The 20591-nt window shown below is 33.0% G+C and overlaps 1 protein-coding gene across 5 annotated transcripts in view; it reads left to right on the forward strand.

Moving 5' to 3' along the window:
• LOC143223796 (syntaxin-binding protein 5-like) overlaps positions 1-20591 on the forward strand; it is a 130026-nt gene that overhangs the window by 35317 nt on the left and 74118 nt on the right. For all 5 annotated transcript variants that reach the window (XM_076452233.1, XM_076452235.1, XM_076452232.1 and 2 more), the window contains 5 exons: positions 2956-3039; positions 8110-8233; positions 11493-11571; positions 18574-18728; positions 20281-20353. In XM_076452233.1, coding sequence (XP_076308348.1) covers positions 2956-3039; positions 8110-8233; positions 11493-11571; positions 18574-18728; positions 20281-20353 — 515 coding nt within the window. The remainder of the gene's footprint in view (positions 1-2955; positions 3040-8109; positions 8234-11492; positions 11572-18573; positions 18729-20280; positions 20354-20591) is intronic.

The following is a 20591-nucleotide window of genomic DNA, read 5'->3' on the forward strand; positions in this document are numbered from 1 at the left end:
CAGAAAGTTAAAATATAATCTCACAAAAAGAGACATTAATTCCATTAAAAACCTAAAACAAGACAAAAACATTAAAATTCTAAAATCAGATAAAGGAAATGCTATAGTCATAATGAATACGAATGAATACATCCAAAAAATGAAGAACATCCTATCAGACACGAACAAATTTAAACCAATACACACAAATCTAACAAAGACACATGAAATGCAACTAAACAAAATGCTACTAAAAATGAAAAAAGCCCAACACAATTTCACAAACACTTTATTCCTACCTATGCAAAACAGACTCGCTCACACCACAAATATGCAGCATCCCCAAACCTCATAAACCAGATTGTCCATTACGACCAATAATGTCCACATATGAATCATTTAATTACAATCTTGCCAATATTTTTATGATACAAGTTCAAACACAAGCAATTAGCACAGCATTACATCCACCACTATACTGGTACAGATATGTAGATGACATGATTGTGGGATTCACATCTACAGAACACATACATAATTTTTTCAATCACATTAATGCTATACATCCCAACATCAACTTCACATGTGAACAAGAAGGAAGCAATCAAATATCATTTCTTAACCTCAAAATTACAATAACTGGCACACAGTTTAAAACAGAAATCCATCGAAAAATCATACATACTGGTCTATACATTCCTTGGGACTCAGCACATGAAACAAAACAAAAACTCAACATACTAAGAAACCAAATAAACACAGCCATAAAACTATGCTAACCAGATAAAATTAACGATGAATTAGACAAAATAAAACAATACTTCATCAACATCAATAAGTTTCCTCCACAAACCGTAGAAAACATTATATGCACACACCTAGACATAAAGCAAAATCAACCAACAAAAGTAAATATATCAAAAAATCACAAAACCATATACTGCTGCATACCATATATTCCCGACATCAGCAGAAAAATAACCAACATTTGGCAAAAACTAGTAACAAAATATGACATACCAGTTAATACCAAATGTATTCAAAATCAGGCACAAAACTGAGGTCTATACTATGTAAAAACTACACTGACAAACACAACACCAACATTATTTACAAAATACAATGTGATAACTGCCACGACTTCTATATTGGAGAAACAAGTAGAAAAACGGAAACCAGATTTAAAGAACATAAAAAGTCATCTTCACACATTTTTGAACACTGTAAGTCAAATAAACACAACATAACCATAGAAAACACTCAAATACTAAATAAACAAACAAACATAAACAAATGCAAAATTAAAGAAGCCTTACTTATACAACAACTTAAGCCCAAAATAAACCAATACAAAGGAACACCTTTATATCTATATTTGAAAAATAATAATATATAATAAAATAATAATATAAAATTATATATTCAAACATTTAAGCCTGCCCTCTACATTCCGACACTCAGTTACACAACCCCTTTCAAACATGTGGTCAGCTTCCGGTCAGTTACCTCTCTCTTTCTTTGTGACACAAACCTGACGATGATCGAAGAAGGTCGAAAAGTTGTTCACTCCTCTACGTAAAAAAATTTCTCAATCCAAATGAGTCGTTTTTGCAAAGATGTAAAACTGGTCTGTTGTGGATAAATTGTTACAGGACTTTGCTGTAAAGTTCTATTATAAGAGTTACAAATTTTATCATCATGATGAAATCAATATTTATAATGTTGAAGCTTACTGGTAGAACAAGGAAAGGTGTAATTTCAACATGATAAAAATTGACTCCTGTATATCCAGTTAGCAGTAAAATAATAGAGGTTTTGAAGAAAGTTTAACAGTTTATCAAGTGACTCAAGAACACAGTTACCCATTATAGCTAACGTGGGAATATTTGTTGGAAGGAACTGAAAATAAGGTAATTAGCAAAGATTTAGATCTACAAAAGTAACAAGTCTGAGGACCAACTGTTGAAAGCTGTTTGACCAGTGTTTTACATGTAGTGAATAAAACATCTCTTGGTTAGAGGCACTCAGCTGAGAGATCTGTTTTCAAGCATTTGAGCTCCTACACTGGCCCCATATCCATTACATTATTTGTTTGGCATGTCTTCCAGGTATGGTGACTCCTGTTGTTTATTTATTCTTTTCCAACAAGATTCTACCTAAAGAATGGTTTTGTATCCTCAAGTACTTTGAGAATTGGTATTCAGTGGGATGTCCTGTATTTAAATGCTTTAGTCACTCATTTTAATACATAGCTCCTTGAGTTTTGATCTCCTGTTCCTCATTCTTTGGCTGTGGAGAGGTGTTCACTGTCTGAATTGTATGGAGTAGTATTTATATGTGTATCTTCTTATTCATCTTCTCCCATGTGTCCTCGGCATAATTTAGACCACTTTGTGTAGTGTTCTGAAGGTGGTTCATTATTAACTGACTCAGATGTGGTTTCCATTTCTGTGCCAGCTTTTGGTGTTCACCTCCTTTTCCTACATCATACCAAATCAGATGTATGTCATCTGCCCATTCCCACGTTTTGTGTGTGGCATTTGTCTGGTCCCACTTCAGAATGGCCGAACTTTTGCATTGTGTGGTTTTTATCTCTCCATTCTCCATAGTGGTTTACCAAGATCATTGGTACATGTATTTTTCATCCTTTGATGGATTAGCTTTACCAGCTGTTTCACCTGGCATTGTGTTTCCTTTTCTCCTGACAATTATGAATTTAGTCAGTTATTGTTTTAGAAACCTGTTATATATGACCTGTCCTGTGAAAGATTAAAACTATTAAAAGTGTATGCTGACACCCAGAAATTCTAATTGTAACCAAAACCACATTTGATTGTTAGTGCACAGTGTTGGTATTTAACTTAAGAAAGCCATAGATAACTTGGCAAAATAACTAGCCTTTGTATAATACAGCATATATTTTTAATACAATGGTTTCTCATACTTGATGTAGTTGATTGATTCTTTTCCCAATAGCTCTTGATAGCATTTGAAACAGGAACTGTAGTCTTATGGGACTTGAGGAACAGAGCAGTGGAGATGAGATTAGAAAACACTGAGGTAAAAGTGTAAACATGAATATTAAATTGCATATGTATTATTAATATATTTACTTTTGGAGGATATTTTAATACCTAGAAGTTTTCACCTTATTGAATTTTCAGTTTATAATGTTGTCTACCAAGTTATAGCATATTCTTTTTTTCTTAAGCTATTTAGATTTTTAAATTTCAGTTTCAGAGTAATGTTAATTTATAGAATTGAAATATGTTAATAAATATCAAAAATAATTGTTTTTACACTTTAGCTAAATATAACATATTTTCATTTAAACCAATGTTTCACCTTTGTAGCTACTTCAGGGTTAATATACATATCTGTTTGATATTAGAATATACTTTGTACATGTAGTATTAATTCATTTACTTTTGGAGAATATTTTAATACCGAGGAGTTTTCACCTTATTGACTTTTCAGTTTATAGTATCATATGACAAAAGTTATTGTACATTCTAGTTTTATTAACTTATTTAGATTTTTAAAGGATTGAATATTCTAATATCAAACAGTTATATATATTAACCCCAAAGAAGCTGCAAAGGTTTAAATGAAAATATATTCTCTTATATGTATCTGGAGTGCAAAGGTCATTTTTCATAAGTTTTATCAAAATGTATAAATCCCTCTTGTATGAACTAAAAAGTTTCAAAGATAACTAAAATGTTAATAAATATTTGAGTTAATAAATACCTTGCCTCTTTTTGTAGCCAATGAAGACAAAAATATTTAATTGGTATACTAATTTTCTATTAATCAGTTATCTAGTCATAATCAAATATTTAGCCTTTTACCATATGGGCAGGTCAAAGTGCACATACTGTGAGTTTATAGAGAGTTGCATTAAATTACAATATTGCTATTGTATGTGAATAAATGTGTAACCAAAATGTAACTAATGAACCAAATGTTAATATTATACATAAGTTTTAAGTTTTGATTTTATTAGCAAATGTTTTAAAATATTTTTAATCTTCCCTACTATGTGAACCATGATATTCATTCTCAGGGTCCTCCTTCCGCTCTGATGTTTTTTCCACCTTCCAAGACATAGTATAATAAATAACACATGTTAAATTCTATAGATATTACTCGTGCAAGGAATAATTTTTATAGCATTTAATCTTAATTGTGTATTGGTTCATAAGCTAGAAAAACAGACCCACTAGCCACCTACCAGTCACATCTTCTCTCTTGCAAATTACCAGTATTTCTCTCTGACATTTTATATTGTTTTTAAGCAGTAAAAGCTAAAGCTTTAATCCATTATTGGACATAATACATTGTTTTCTGCACATAGAAATGTGTATCTTACATTCAGTCCAAATCACATTGAGAAGCTTAGTTACATTTTTGAAGGTTTTTATTTTATAGTTAAGAAGTCAAAAAAATAAGGTAGTCATAGGAGATTGTGTGCTTACTGTGTCCTTATATACATTATTTAATGAATGAAAAGGATGTGATATTTTTTTATACCATTATGATAAAGAAAGTAGGCTTAAGTTTCATCAATATTGAAATGCAAAAAATTAGACCCAGGTAAGTACTGTATTTCTTGTTTTTCATGTGTTGATGCAAAGTTTTTCTCAAGAAAAATGTTTCATATTTTTAAGGAAATTTTAAAGATTACATGCATGAAATTTTAAAATGAAAAAGTATTTTTAATCTTAACATGAAAATCACTTTTCATTCAAAGCAGTCAACACTTGGCTCTCTTTTCATGGAGAAATATTTATGGAAGGTATTTTATTAAACATTCTGATTTTTATTAACAATAGACATGATTACTAAAAGCCTGAAAAGCTTGTGAATATACACAAAATATAACAAAGGTTATACTGTGGAAGCTCAGTGTAATATATCATATTTGTAAAAGAGATAGAAGAACTTCAGTTTACATTGTTTAGTATTAGCAGGCTGCAATTTGCATTATGAGAGAGGATCAATAGTAAAAAAAAAAGTAGCTTAAATTTGATAACATTATATGTGTATTATTTAACTTATGGTTGTGCCTAGCTAACATTTAATGACTTGCATTGTGCTGTGCACGTGGACTTGTTACTATATCCAACAATATAAAACTGACCCAGTCTTGGCTCTGTTTTAGTGTGCTGATATTTTGTGTTATACAATAACATTTTTAAATTATTACACATTATATATGTATATAGACTATTACTATTTAGAAATATCGCAGGAAGCTTATTTTTCTTAAATTATAAAACAATAAATAGAGAAAACCATTATTTCTTTTAGCTACAATCTTTGTACTTGATTTCTGTTGGATATCAAAGAAAATTTTTTTTAGATTTTATATATACAGTTGAATAACCAAAAAAATCATAAATAACTATACTGATACCACAGAATTTCACTATAATTTATTAAGCTGAGTAACTAAGTTGTATTTAGGTCTAAAAAAAATATGAAATTTCGAGCAGACTATAGACACGACCTACCTCCTTGATATTTTGGTAACATGGTAACATTTTCACAGATTAAAACAGCTGAGAAAACCACTAGGAGGACATTCTGAGCTGTTGATTGGTTATTCATGTAATATATATATTGTAGTAAGAGTATATAAGGGGTCGTTTTGAAAAATGGAAAGAGGTGAATGGGGCCACTGTTTGAGTCAGTACACAAGTCATACCTCAGTAAATTAAAAGGATATGAGGTTTTTATTTTATGTTCTAGCTTGTCAGTGTTAGTAATTTGTGTTCTTAATTTGTACAAAATTAGAGACTTAGTATTTAGACATCACATATATCTAATTTTAAACATTCAACATACCACATGACTCACTAAAATCTGTATTTAGGTAAATTGTTGTAATATTTACTTTTAAATTAAGAAACTCATATATAATATTAAAGTTTGAATCTTACAATTTGATTCCAAACTTGTTAGATAACTTAATGAAATAATAGTTCAATCAAATTTTGAATGAAATACAACAAACCAGATGATGTGACTACAAAAGGGTTTAAGAATTTGAAAAAAAATATCTGATGATGAGAAAAAGTCTAAAATGTGATTTTAAGAAAAGCTCAGTTTTTTTTTTATATGATTATTGATCTGCCCTCCTACAGTATAAATGGTTTGGTATATTGAATCCAAATCTTTTGTAGAATACTGAATAAGGTATTTTGAAGGCGTTAGAGGTATTGAAGAGTCGATCCATTTTTCTGTATTTTAGATAAGATGGAAAACATAAATTTAGTTTAAATGATGTTATTATTACCCCTTGAAGTTAGCTTTCACACACAGATCTGATGTTCCTTTAAACAGGGAGCAACAGGAATTACCAGCCATTAATAGGTAAACAATAAATATTACTGTAACATGTGCACACTCAATGCTTTGTATGCTATACAGTTTATGTCTTTATAGATCCAACCCCTATTTCATGAACAACAATAGCTGTTCATAGTAATAGGAGTGTAAAAAGGCTAGCATGCAAGATAAAGTCTGGAAATGTAGAATATGGATCACAAAGAAACAAGGCTGGTGATACAGTAGATATTATTTACTGTAACTACAAATCCCTGTTTTGACTCCACCAAATATAAATGAATGTAACAGTATGAAACCAATACAGAGATTTGTAGTTTGAATTAAGAATATGTACACTATCTCCAGTCTTGTTTCATTCCTTTCTTTCATAATCGTTACTTGCAGGTTCTTTAAATCTCCAATATTTATTCACCTTGTTATGTACTGAAAAGAGGTTGATTATATATATATTTTAGTAAAATGTACAACATATGACCTGATAAAGTTAACGTTGGCACCATTTTTAAAGGTAGGGTCATATGTCACCAATAAATCTTTGTTGTGCAGTTTTCTTTGTGATATGGATCTTCTGATGATGCATAGCTGAAAAATTGGCTTCAGCATACATGCTCACATCACCAGTCACAAACTTGATTTTGATCAAATAAAGATCATTGCTGAACCAAAATTCATTATCAGTGAAATTCAAAAGAATAAATTAATATTATAAAGATAGAGAAAACATTCTCAATAATTAAATGGGATTTGAACTCAATAATATTTTAAAGAAGTTTTCTGTAGTAATTTTTTGCACTTTGATTCTTCTGGACTGTTTTGAACCTGAATGTACAAGACACTGAAAACAATTTTATTTATTCTGTGTTTTTTAATCATTAACACAACATTGGCGTAAAAATACACTAAAGTTCTTTATATAGTTCTTTAACTATTTATTCGAAGATAAAAGTGTTCATAGGACTACTCATTGGCAGGATAAGACAAACTTTAAAGATTTGCTGGCTAACAGCTGATTCTTATCACAAATACTTGTGTTTACCTGTTCATAAATAGTAACATGTTCAGTGTAAAATCACCTTTATATATGCTACCCTGGGATAAGAAGTATGGTAACTCTTACAGATATGCTTTTGGTAATGTGTTCATTTTGTAATGATATGATATAAATAGATAAAAGTAACGTTTTTTTTCAGTTTGCACTACTGGTGTAGAAAAAAAATAATACATTCAAAAAAAGTACTATTTATTAAAACATTCACATGAAAATGTGTTATCTGAAAGGAGCACATTCAGAATTGCTTGTAATAATTAGTATGGTTTTATATGCTCTTAAATTTAATGAACTTTCCTTTTACATGTACATAAAGGAAAAATACTCAGTTATTCTAAGTTTGCCCTGAAAAGGAAGGTTCCTTGTTGAAAGTGCATGGGTTATAAGGCTTTATCATTTCTATATTAAAACTTCTTAAATCTACATGTTTTCCTAACTTCATGAATGTATTCATTCTAGGTATTCATACTATTAAAATAAAACAATTATGAATTTTCTTCTGTTTTGTGTAACAGTGTACTTGTATCTGTCTTTTGTGAAATTAAAAGCTGTTCTAATTACAAGGTAAACAACTGCAAAGTAAGTGGTATTTAACATTTCATGTTTGACATTTTAAATTTGCAAGTTAAATTACCATAAGACAATTATATTATTTACATTATATGAATTTCAAGTGAAGGTGCAGATGTACCCTTGTAGGTAAATAGATTTTGTTTTATACTTTTCAGCACGTAAAATCTGTATCGTGGCATCATGATGGAAAACAGTTGATGTGCAGTCATATAAATGGAAGTCTTAGCACCTGGAACATCAAGATGCCAATGAAACCTATAACAGTTGTACATCCTCACTGTATGTTACCATAAGACCTTTTATTTTTTTACAAAAACACAGTTGATTATACATTAGAATAAAATAAAATATATTATTTCAAATTCAGTTGAGAAAATAATATGCATTTTATCAGAGTAAAAAAATATCAAAATGCTACTGTTTTTGTTCTTTATTTGGAACATTGTATTAGAATGATATAAATGTACAGTTGTATATGTATTCAAACAAATCTCTGTTGTACTGGGGATGACATTTTTAATTGTCTGTACCTATCAAATAACAAGGTGAAATAATAAAAATTACATGTAGATTTAATCAAATTACCCAACTTCATATATAAAATTCTCAAACATACAGTAAAGTATAAACAAAGTATATGCTATTTAAAATATCACAGGCCTCGGATGGTTTCATTGTATTGACATTTTTACAATAATTCCTGGATGCTGAATCCAAAATGATATCTATTTTTCTCCATCAGGTACAGATTCTTCACAAAATGTTGTGTACTTTTACACAAGTGAATTATTTTCAATGAAATTTGCTCATGTTTTGATATGCTTAAAATGTTGACAACCACTGGCTATAGATTTATCTAGACAAATTGTGACATAAGAGTCTTATCAATCATTCTAGAACTGAGAAACACACTGCTAGTATGTCAATGGTTAAAAGGCCATGTCATGTGTCATTTCTGATTAGTGTTTGTTGTGCATGCATTTTGACAATATATTTTTTTCTTTTCACCATTGTTTATTCTTTGCTATAGAAACAAGAGGTTGTTTAAATTATTGAACATAGTCTGGTATATTTGTGGTCAATTCATTGTAAAGAAAGTGGGAAAACATCATAGAATTTGTCTGAAAAGCATATTGTATGAATTTTGAAATAAAACTTTGGAAAAAAGACCAACCTTGGGCTTCATACAAAGTTTGCACTGTTTATGTTGAAGAATTGAAACAGTGTACAAAAGGTGAAAAGAATTCCTTGCCTTGTGAAATTTCAGTAGTATATCATGAGCTTAGAAACCACAGAAAACACTGCTCTTTTTGCTCATGTAACATGCAAGGCTACAGTACTTGAAATAAAAAGGAAACCACTTATCCGAACCATGAGTTTGTTATCAGACTTGATGTACCTGTTGCTACTGCACTGAAGACTCTTGACACAGTTCCTTCTGATTTTGAATCTTGAAATAATAGAAATGATGATAGGATTGTTTTGAGATCCAAACTTCAGGCTGAGAAAGTTTTAAGAAGGGTAAATGGTTTATTGCAACAGTATTGCTGAATTCATGTCAGTATTTGGAGCTGCAGTCTGTGAACCAAGTGAGTGGCAGTTGTTCACTGATTTCTCCAGAAGAAGTCTACAAGGTGTTCTTCTTTACAATGGTAATATATATGCATCTCTTCCTATTACTTATTAAATTCATTTGAAGGAAATGTAACTAAATCTAAAAACTTCTTTCTAATTAAGGTTAAGTATAAAGAACACAGCTGGTTACTTTGTGGGAGACAAAAAGTCTTCAGTATGTTGTTAAGTCAACAGTCTGGTTATACAGAGTTTCCAAATTTTTGTGTGAATGGGACAGCAGAATATGAAATCAACACTGGATAAAGAAGCAATGGCCATGCAGAATCATCCTGATGCCAGAATCAAATAATATTGAATGTGAAAGTCTGGTTGACATAAAGAATGTCCTATTAACTCCATTTCATATAAAACTGGTCTTGATGGATCACTTCGTAAAGGTCTTAAACAAAGATGATGACTGTTTCTAGTATCTGTATGAGCAATTCCAGCTCTCAGAAGCAAAAATGTTTCACTAACTCAGTGCTTCAGTTTGCTGTTGGAGTTACTTCTAGTTACTCTAGAAATCATGATATTAATAGATCATAATTGAAGAGTTTTTTTTTTAATGATATTATGGTACAGTTTCATTGTATTAATGTATATTATAAGGGTTATGTAAATGTTTTAAGGTTCATTTGAGGCCCTAAGTAACAACTTAACTATTAAAATTTTATGATGGGTGAGTTTCTTTAGAAAGTAGGTAGTAATGGCTTTTCCAAGACTAATCATTATTGGTTCATCAAATCTCCTATATTCAGCACATATTTTGCTCTATACTGTTTATTTAAACCTATATTGTGTGACAATTGTATTAGACAAACAAATTGAATGGACCTTGCTGGTATTTGTAAAAATGATATCTCAGATTGTGCCAGAAGCCCAGTATCCTTGCACAACAATTTCTTACAATGTATTATTGCAAAAGTTTTGAAACTAATCAAAATATTTTTAACAGACAATATTGGACTGTTTAATACAAAAAGAGAAGTAACTAATATGTTTAACGTATGAATACTCAATCCAAGTCTGTCATATTTCCATTTAAATGCATGTTATATTTAAACTTGTTTCATATGACTAATAGTCAGATGGAGAAATTTGTATGATGGTGATAGAATAAATCCTAAAGTATAGTGATAGAAAGTAAGCATTTCTATTTAAATCTACATTTTCAGGGAAAGTTAATTTAGTATATGCTCTTTGTCAATACTTTAGTGTTGAGAAGTTATATTAAGTACAGGAAGACAGAAACATCTTAGTTTTGTAGGTTTATTTTTAAAGAGATGTAACTTGTTAAAAAATCTTAAGAATTTAATTAATATTTTTTTTCATCCAACACCTGTTTTATTATGTAGATTAAGGTTTCCAACGAGAAATTATGTACTTCTGAGTATCTTTGTCAAAGCAAACTGTATAATAGATTATATTATACTGATGTGAAATAACTTTGATAATTTTTATACATCTTACTTTGTAAGATCATGTAAACTATTCAACTAATCAGATAAACACCTGAAAGACTCAAGTATATGTCATTGTAGATCCACAGTGGTTTATCTTACATGTATATTAACTTCCAATAAGGGCTTTATATCAGGAGGGTTTGAAATGATTATTTAACAGGTCACTGAGAGTTTCAAAGTATAGGTACAGTAATAAACATTGTATTAGTACTTTTATTTAGTTATTTTACCAATATTTTGTGCTTAAACTGGCTTTTGAAGCTGTGATTTAACATGATGAAATCTGTCTACATTATCAAGCATCAGCTGAACTTTTGAGCCCTGGTTAATCCATGAATATTTGTGTGTTAGTATTTGTAACCACCCAACATTTTACTGTTATGCTTATTTTTTTTAACCAAGTTGGATATCAGACCTGTTTACTTGACATTGTATCTTCAATTTTTATTTTATTATAATAGTACAACCTGCTGGTAACAAGGGAAAACCTGAATTATGTAAGCCAATTTATAAGGTAGAGTGGAAAACTGTTAGAAGAAGGTAAGTCTAATGCTTTTTGATGACTGTTTATGGTGTATGGCATTAATATATGTGAACAGAATTTACTATGCATTTATATATCTTTTATCTTGTAGAATTTTTTATACTTTTTTTTCCCTATAAAGAAAGCTTGTATTTAAGCAGTGGTGGTAGACATTTTTTTTATTGCATAATCTGATATTTTTGCATTGCTAAAGAAAGTATATTTGAGCAGAGTTTGCAATATCTTTAATCTAAATAGCTTTCTCCCATGATTGGAAAACAGTAAATATAAAGATTCAAAATGCTGAAATCTGGCATTCAATTCCTGACAGTGGACTTAGCAGATATTGCTTGAAGACTCTGAACAGCAATCTTCAACATCTGTAACACCTGTACCCCATTTTCTTATATTACATTCTCTTTCAGAAAAACCTTTAGGGTAAATGTCCCCCTTTTTTATTCAGAAGGGACTTGCTGGCTCTCCAAAGTCAGTAAAGAAGCAACATTTTGTTTGAAACATCCACATCCCAAAACAGTGAACTCCTCTTGAATTCAAAGGCAATTGCAGATGTACCTATTGAGGTTACCCCTCATGCTACCTTGAATTCATGAAGAGGAGTTATTGTTGAGAGAGATTTGAAGAATGTCCCCGAGTCAGAGATTCTCGCTGGTCTCTCCACTCAGAGTTTCTGCAGTGAGGCGCATCTCCACTCGCAAAGACAGAGTTACACTGCCGACAAATACCATCGTTTTAACATTTACTTCACCACGTGCACCTGCCATCATCAAGGCAGGTTATCTCATTTGCAGGGTACGGTCATACATTCCAAACCCTCTTCGAGGTTTCCAATGTCAGAGGTTCGGCCACTCAAAGACGTCCTGTTGTGGTTCCCTGATATGTGCTCGTTGTGGTGCCAAGGACCACGATGCCTATGAGTGTCACACGGACCCACATTGTGTCAACTGCAATGGTTCCCACCCTTCCTATTTTCGTTCTTGCCTAAAATGGTTGGAGGAAAAAGAGGTGCAGCATTTGAAAACGACCCATAATATTAGTTACCCTGAGGCTCGGAAATTGCTGTCTGCCACTTCATCTTGGACATATGCTGTTGCACTTCATTCCCCAACTACAGTGGGAGTGCAGACAGATCTCTCTGTACCTCCAAGAGAATCGTTTTCAAAAGAAATGAAAAGCCTTTTGACCTCCGTGGTTTAAAAGGTTGATGAATTGACTTCTACACCCATCTCTGTTCCTCCTATACAGTCCAACAAATCTCAAGATCCACATCCTTCGGTTTCAAATACAGGTATTTCTTCTGATACATCTTTTTCTCCAACCCCATGATGCAAAACAATCATTTGTTCACGTCCTCAGTCACTGGAATTCCCTTCCAACAACAGAGACCTGCCCAATCGACCCAGGGCAGGATCCATGGAGGTCGATAGACCTCCTCCAAATAAGGACAGTAAGTAAAAAGATGTGGTCATAAACAGAAGGGTTCTCCAGCCACTTCACCTATCCGTCATTGAAAATGGCCACCTTGATACAATGGAACTGTCGAGGTTTACGTTCTAATCTGGATGATGTCAAAACACTGATTGCTTTCTCCCATCCTGTATGTCTTTCCTTACGAGAAACATTTCTAAAACCTGCTGACACAGTCACCATTCGGCAGTTTTCTCTGGACAGAAATGACAGGCTGTGTGATGGATGAGTACATGGAGGGGTGGCACTATTGGTTGATCAGCATGTGCCCACTCTGTCTTTGTCACTCAACACACTCTTGAAGGCCATAGCAATCCGTGTTTCCTTGGGTTATACCATCACTGTTTGTTCTCTCTACCAGTACCCTGGAGAGACATGTGATTAATCAGACCTTGATGTTCTCGTTGAACAGTTGCCGTCTCCATTTCTAATGCTGGAGGACTTTAATGGACATCATTCCCTCTGGGGAAGTGCTGTTATTGATAGGAGGGGTCGCTCTGTAGAGCGTATGCTCTCTGTTCACAATCTTTCTCTTTTTAATACTGGTTCTTCCACTTATTTTCATGCACCTAGTCAGTCCTTTACTGCTATTGATCTCTTGGTTTGCTCCTCTTCATTATTTTCCCATTTTTCATGGAGGGTTGACACTAATCCACAAGACAGTGATCATTTTCCTGTACTTTTGAGAGAGACTGGCCATGGTCGATGCCATCAATAGACGACTGTGTGGCAGCAGTAACTGACTGTATTATATAAGCAGCTGCTCAGTGTATTCCTAAAACCTCGACATGTTTTCCACGATATCCTTGTCCATGGTGGAATCCTGCTTGCCATTTGGCATGGAAGGCTCAAAAACAGGCTTGGGATACTTTCCGTAGATATCCCACACTTTCGAACCTCATCACTTTCCAATGAGCCCGTACACATGCTAGGTGGGTAAGACGTCAAAGCCAGAAGGAATCTTGGATTAAGTTCACAACTAGCATATCTTCTACCACCAGTTTCAAGATCATATGGGATAGGATTCGAAAGGTCAGTGGGCACTACAATTCTGTCCCCCTCTCCATCTTACTCTCTGATGTCCAAGAGGTAGCTAATGTCAGGAGCATTGCTGATACTCTAGGTGAAAGTTTTTGACGGGTATCTAGCACTTCTGCTTGTTCCTCCACCTTCTTGGCCATTAAGACTTGGGCAGAGCGTTCACCTTTTGCCTTTCGAACTGACTGTCTTTTTGGTTATAATTGTCCCTTTACACTGGTGGAACTGAAAATGGCCCTTCATCGGTCAGCCAGTACATCTGTTGGACCTGATGATGTACACTATGACATGCTGCGCTATCTCTCTTCTGCTTCTCTTGATATTCATCTAATTGTTTTTAACTGGATCTGGCAGGAGAATGTTTTTCCTGATGTCTTGTGCCAGGCTATTATCTTACCTTTTTCTAAACCTGGGAAAGATCCCCAGATTCCTTTACACTACCATCCAATTGCTTTGATGAGCTGTTTCTGTAAGACCTTAGAGAGGATGGTTAATGCATGTCTTGTTTGATTCCTTGAATCAAACAACCTCCTCTCGCCCACCCAGTGTGGGTTCCAACGACAGCACTCCACTACAGACCACCTAATTTGACTTGAAACATCAATCAGAGAAGCCTTTCTCAAATGCCAACATCTTGTGTCAGTAGTCTTTCACATTAAGAAGGGTTATGATACAACATGGAGGTATGACATTTTGTGAGACCTCCATATATATGGGTTACTTGGCCATTTGCCCATTTTTATTAAAAAATTTTAATGGACAGGAAATTAAAAAATTTTTAATGGACAGGAAATTCCAAGTTCATGTGGGTTTGACACTTTCCTATTCTTTTTTACAGGAACTTGGGGTCCCTCAGGGCTGTGTTTTGAGTGTCACACTTTTCAGTATAAAGATAAATGCCATCACTGAACAACTCCCTCTCACTGTTGCAAATGGGCTCTATGTTGATGACTTTCACATCTCGTGTCAGTCGTCGAACATGAGATATATTGAGCGACAACTACAAACTGCCCTCAATCGTGTACTGAAGTGGACTACGGCAAACGGTTTTAATTTTTCTCTCTCTAAAATCGTCTGCATGCACTTTTGCTGCCAACAGGGTATCCACCCTGATCCTGAACTCCATATCGGAGAAGTTTCACTGCCAGTGGTCCCTGAGACCAAGTTCTTGGGGCTTATCTTTGACCATAAGCTGACCTTTATACCACACTTAAAGCAGCTACGGGTCAAATGCACAAGAGCACTGAACATCCTGCATGCCCTTTCTACTGTCAGTTGGGGAGCAGATTGATGTTCTATGTTAAAGAGATATCGTGCTCTTATTCATTCAAAACTTGACTATGGATCAATGGTCTATGGCTCTGCCAGACCCTCGGCTGTAAAGATGCTAGATCCCATTCATCATCAAGGACTTTGACTCTGCACTGGGGCTTTCTGCACCTCCCCAGTTCAGAGCTTATACATGGAATCTCACAAACCTTCTCTGCACCTTCACCGTTTGCAACTGTCTTTACTGTATTCTTCGAAACTTTGCTCCTTACCAAAGCATTCCACTTGGGGATGTGTTTTCTTTCCTCAGTGGACCTTACTTTTTCAAAGCAGATGATCTGCCATTGCTCCTTATGGCCTTCGCATCCAGGCTCAATTGGATGAATAGGGTCTGTCCTTAGAAAACATTGCAGAATCCACTGGTCAGCCCATCCCCCCATGGCTTATTACAGCCCCCAAAAGTCATATGAAAAAGGCAGATACTCCCGATTGAAAGTACTGTCTTTTATTTACTGAACATCTTTTGAACAACCTTTCTATTCCAGTTTATATGGTAGGTTCAAAATCAGGTGATTCTGTGGGCTCTGCCATGGTTTGTTGTGGTTTAGTGGTTGTGCGCAGAATCCCCTCTGCAGCTTCTATGTTCACTGCTGAACTCTATGCCATATCTCTTGTCGTGGATCATATTGAAGTTGAGCAGTACTCCGACTGCACTATTTATACTGACTCCCTTAGTTCTCTACTGGCCTTGGAATCACTTCACATTGGCTCACACCCTGTTCTCACTGGTATTCAAAACTGACTGGCCCATTTCTCATTAACATCTACTTCTATCCAGTTTTTCTGGATACCGGGCTATGTTGGTATTCGTGGGAAGGAGCTTGTCGACACTAGCTAAGTCATTCTGCTCTGGCACTATCACCACTGTTCCTATTCCGTACATGGACTATGGTCCTGTATTCAAGACTCAGTCCCGTGCCAGCTGGCAGTCCACTTGGAGTGAGCAACGCGACAACAGGCTTTTTCAAATAAAACCCTATATTGGGCTTTGGCCGTCTAGCTTCCATAAGGTTCGGAAGGAGGAAGTTGTAATAATTAGACTATGCATTGGTCACAGTTTTTTAACTCATCGTTTTCTTTTATCTGGAACTGATGCACCAATGTTACTTACCTGTTAGTCTTCCTGGCGGGTTATGATCATTACCTATCCGCTACAGGAAGTTCCTTACCACTTTATAAACTGGATGTCAACATTGGGTTTTACACCATTTTATGTTTTAATTGCTGTTTTGTTTTTACCTTTGTTTCCTTTTACAAATTTTACTACATTTACTTTACTTTTACCTTTTTACAGGACATTTGGCTACTCATTATTACGATTTTGCTTTTTGTCTTTTAACACTTTTCTTATTTTACCTTTTGATGATGGCTGTTATGACAACATAACCCAGAACCAGGACTGAAAAGACCAACTTCAGGTGACTGACGGTGGTTCTTGTACTTATCTGTTAGTCTTCCTGGTGGGTTATGATCATTACCATTTTGCTAGAGAAAGTCCTTTACAACTTCTTTTACTGTGCTCTCTCTCTCTCTTCACATTGTTGACTAGGTGTCAACATTGGTTTTATGCTTTTTCTGTTTTTCAATGATGTTTTGTTTTACCTTCATTTCCTTTTATGTATTTTACTACATTTAATTTATTTTTACCTTTTTACTGGATGTTTGGTGCAGATAGCCTAGCTGCTTTGTGCCATAAAACACTAAATCAATCAATCAATTGATAATGTTAAATGCATCTTATTGCAAAAGAAAAGGTAACTTTATGTGTAAACATGATTTTGTAAGCTTTAGGGAGCTAAGTATTAAGAACTTAGTAAGTTTATTGTTTGTAATAATAACTTTTTACATTTGTTTATATTAGTTTAATTAAAATTAGTTGGTTATTATGTGTAAAATAATTTGTTATAATTTTAAGACATTTGCAATTCTGACTTGATAACTTTAGGACTAACCTAAATCTTCTAAGCCAGTTAGGATCTAAGCTATATTATTTGGATTAAATATAAAAAAATATTCTTATCAGTAAGGGAGTAATGTGTTCCATGCTGTTTGTTTTAAAATTCTTGTATTGTACTGGTTGGTCCATATTGGATTCACATGTGAATAATGGAAGAATAAAAGGTTGCAATACAGAAGTTACTATGGCTTTTCTCTAATTCTTAACAGGTTACATTTTTGTTACATGAGTAGCAACTAAACAATTGGATGCTTAAAATTTGTGATAAACTTAACAACAATACACTATGGAAGGGGGGATTCAGTAATAAGTGATGAGGCCTTTAAAAATAATGCTTATATAAAAATATTTTACCACATATTGGAAATGTCCGAGATACATGTACAGAAACATAATTTGCCATATATTGGAAAAGTCTAAGCTACATGTACATAAAAATATTTTACCATATATTGGAAATGTCCGAGGTACATGTACATGAAAATAATTTGCTGTACATTGGGAAACTGTGCTATATGAACTTTTAAAAATTGGATGTTGCATAGATATTCTGAATGTTATTTCAAATTGTCTTGATCAATCTGACAATTGTGAAAGATAATAAGGATGTACAGATAAAAAGGGAAGCATGTGTGTGTGGAGCTGGACAGTTAGTGCCAGTTGATTATATTTGTTTAATTAATTAATATCACATTCTTCAAGTCCTAATATATACAAGCAAAAAAATGGAATTGTTGGTAGGTGTAACAAGCCAGTTGCATTCCTTCTATTCAGCAGTCCAAAATTATTAACCGTAGCAGCTAGACTTGGTTTTGTGGTAATACGAATTAAACTTGATACACAGGATTATGACCTCCCATGAATTGCATCACAGATAGCCCATTATGTATTTAAAACTAACAAATATAATAGTAATACTTAGATTACTTGAATATTTTGACTAATTTAAAATGGCAATGATAAAAAAAAACAAATTTTGATGAGTTGATTTTCACAACAGTGGGTTTAATTGTATTTTTATTAGTCTATTGGTAAAATAAAAACTAATTTAAATTAGTATTCTGTTTTATAATCACTTAGTTTACATGACACTAATTGTTGTAATTACTGCTCTTAGATAATTGATTAAACCATCGAAAAATATCTGTGTGCTGCTGTATTTTAAACATTTATTGTCAGCTGTTCTGAAATCTATTTTTCACTTATGTAGTGATGCATACATCATCTTCACTGGTGGTCATCCTTATGAGAAAACAGGAAAGACTTCTAGACTTACTGTTTTACAAGGAAATGCAACAACAGTATTGGAAATGGACAGTTGTATAGTAGACTTTGTTACCCTATGTGAAAGTCCTTGGCAGAATGGTAAGTTCTGAAATATATCTGTAGAAGTCCTTTATTTGTGCTGCTAGTGGAAACCTTGTTTCAGATTGATGTGTTGTGGCTAGTAGATTAGTATCTGGACTACTATTAGAACCCTTACCTCAGATTAATGTGTTGTGGCTAGTAGATTAGTATCTGGACTAGTATTGGCATCACTGGCTCAGATTAGTGTGTTGTGATTGGTAGTTGAGCAGTTGGGCTACCAGTTGAACTTTCAACTAACATTGATTTTGTGACTAGTAATTTAGCAGCTGAGCTGCCAGTGGAAGCATTGGCTCACGCTAATGTGTTTTGTGGTTAAAATATTGCACAGTTACACAGGATCTTGTGGTTACATTACAATTCTGAGTATCTGTGGTAATGTTATGGTGATCATATGCAAATTGTTGTCATTTTTTGTAACCTATACAGTCACCTTTATAATTATTATTAATATTATAATGTTTTGTTACTTGATACTAATCACCAACTAATTTTCAACCTACATTTTTGCTGTAAATAATCTGCCAGTTTTGGATAATGACTGTATATAGTAAAACTATGTATAATTAGGCTTAACTGTTCTCTTGAGCTGCTATCTATGGCACCATTTATCTAGTAAAATTAGGCTTAGTTGGTTGTATAAGCTGTTAACAGTGTTAGTTTTATTTTAATGTGTTGGATTATATTATTTTAAATATTCCTACATTTTACTTGCATTGCCAAACAAGAATCATTTAAGATTTTGGCTCAAAATGTTTTTACCATATTGTAATTGTAAACATTTTGTAATGTAATTGATTGTGGGTTCAATATTATGCCTCCTTGATTAGTATATTTGTATGAAAGTTTGTTTCTAGTTTCTATTCAGACTGTACATCAGACTAAAACATTTACTGCTATCTTTTTGTCATTACTCAAAATCTAATGCATGAAGAATGTGTGTATATGTGTATATCCATTGTAGAGAAAAATAATATTTGTAAGACAGAAGTTTAATTGTTGGCTTTGACTTGTGGATTCTAAAGTTTTTATGTGCATCAGACAAGTTAGTTGATGTATTTTTATGGCTATGTGTAAATTCAATCAATGTATAAACTGTTGCACTTTGACTTTTGAATTATATTAACCTTTCTTTGATTTCTCTTGTTCCTATTAAGAAAAGGTAGATTAAGCAGTCATCATTAACCCAAACTTTGTTATATGTTCTAAGAAATAAGTATTTGTCATTTTGTTTGGTTGTTCTACTCAGTTTCTTGGCTTTTTATTTTTTCATATTTTTTATACTTATTTTTAATCTAAATGCTTTTTCTTTATCAGCCATTTTCATTTATAGTTTTCTTTATTATTTTGAGTAAATAACAGTTTTTGCTATTATACATACACAGTAAAAAGAAAATGTATTCTTTTTTAGATTTTTAATGTGATTGTACAGTGAGGATTTCCATTATAAAAAAGAAAGATTCATTATGTAAAGAATCTTAGACTCTTAAATAGATTTATGTTTTTAAATTTAATTTTTTATGTATGTCAATTCCATTAAATTATTTTTCAGACTTTCAGGAACCTTATGCTGTTGTAGTGGTTCTAAATAATGAGCTAGTTGTGGTAGACTTAACAACTGAAGGGTAAGTAGTTACATATTAGTAGTTCATGCTTCTATATAAACTAGTTGTGGTAGACTTAACAACTGAAGGGTAAGTAGTTACATATTAGTAGTTCATGCTTCTATATAAACTAGTTGTGGTAGACTTAACAACTGAAGGGTAAGTAGTTACATATTAGTAGTTCATGCTTCTATATAAACTAGTTGTGGTAGACTTAACAACTGAAGGGTAAGTAGTTACATATTAGTAGTTCATGCTT

Source organism: Tachypleus tridentatus, chromosome 8, assembly GCF_004210375.1.
Source record: "Tachypleus tridentatus isolate NWPU-2018 chromosome 8, ASM421037v1, whole genome shotgun sequence".
Lineage (NCBI taxonomy): Eukaryota > Metazoa > Arthropoda > Merostomata > Xiphosura > Limulidae > Tachypleus > Tachypleus tridentatus.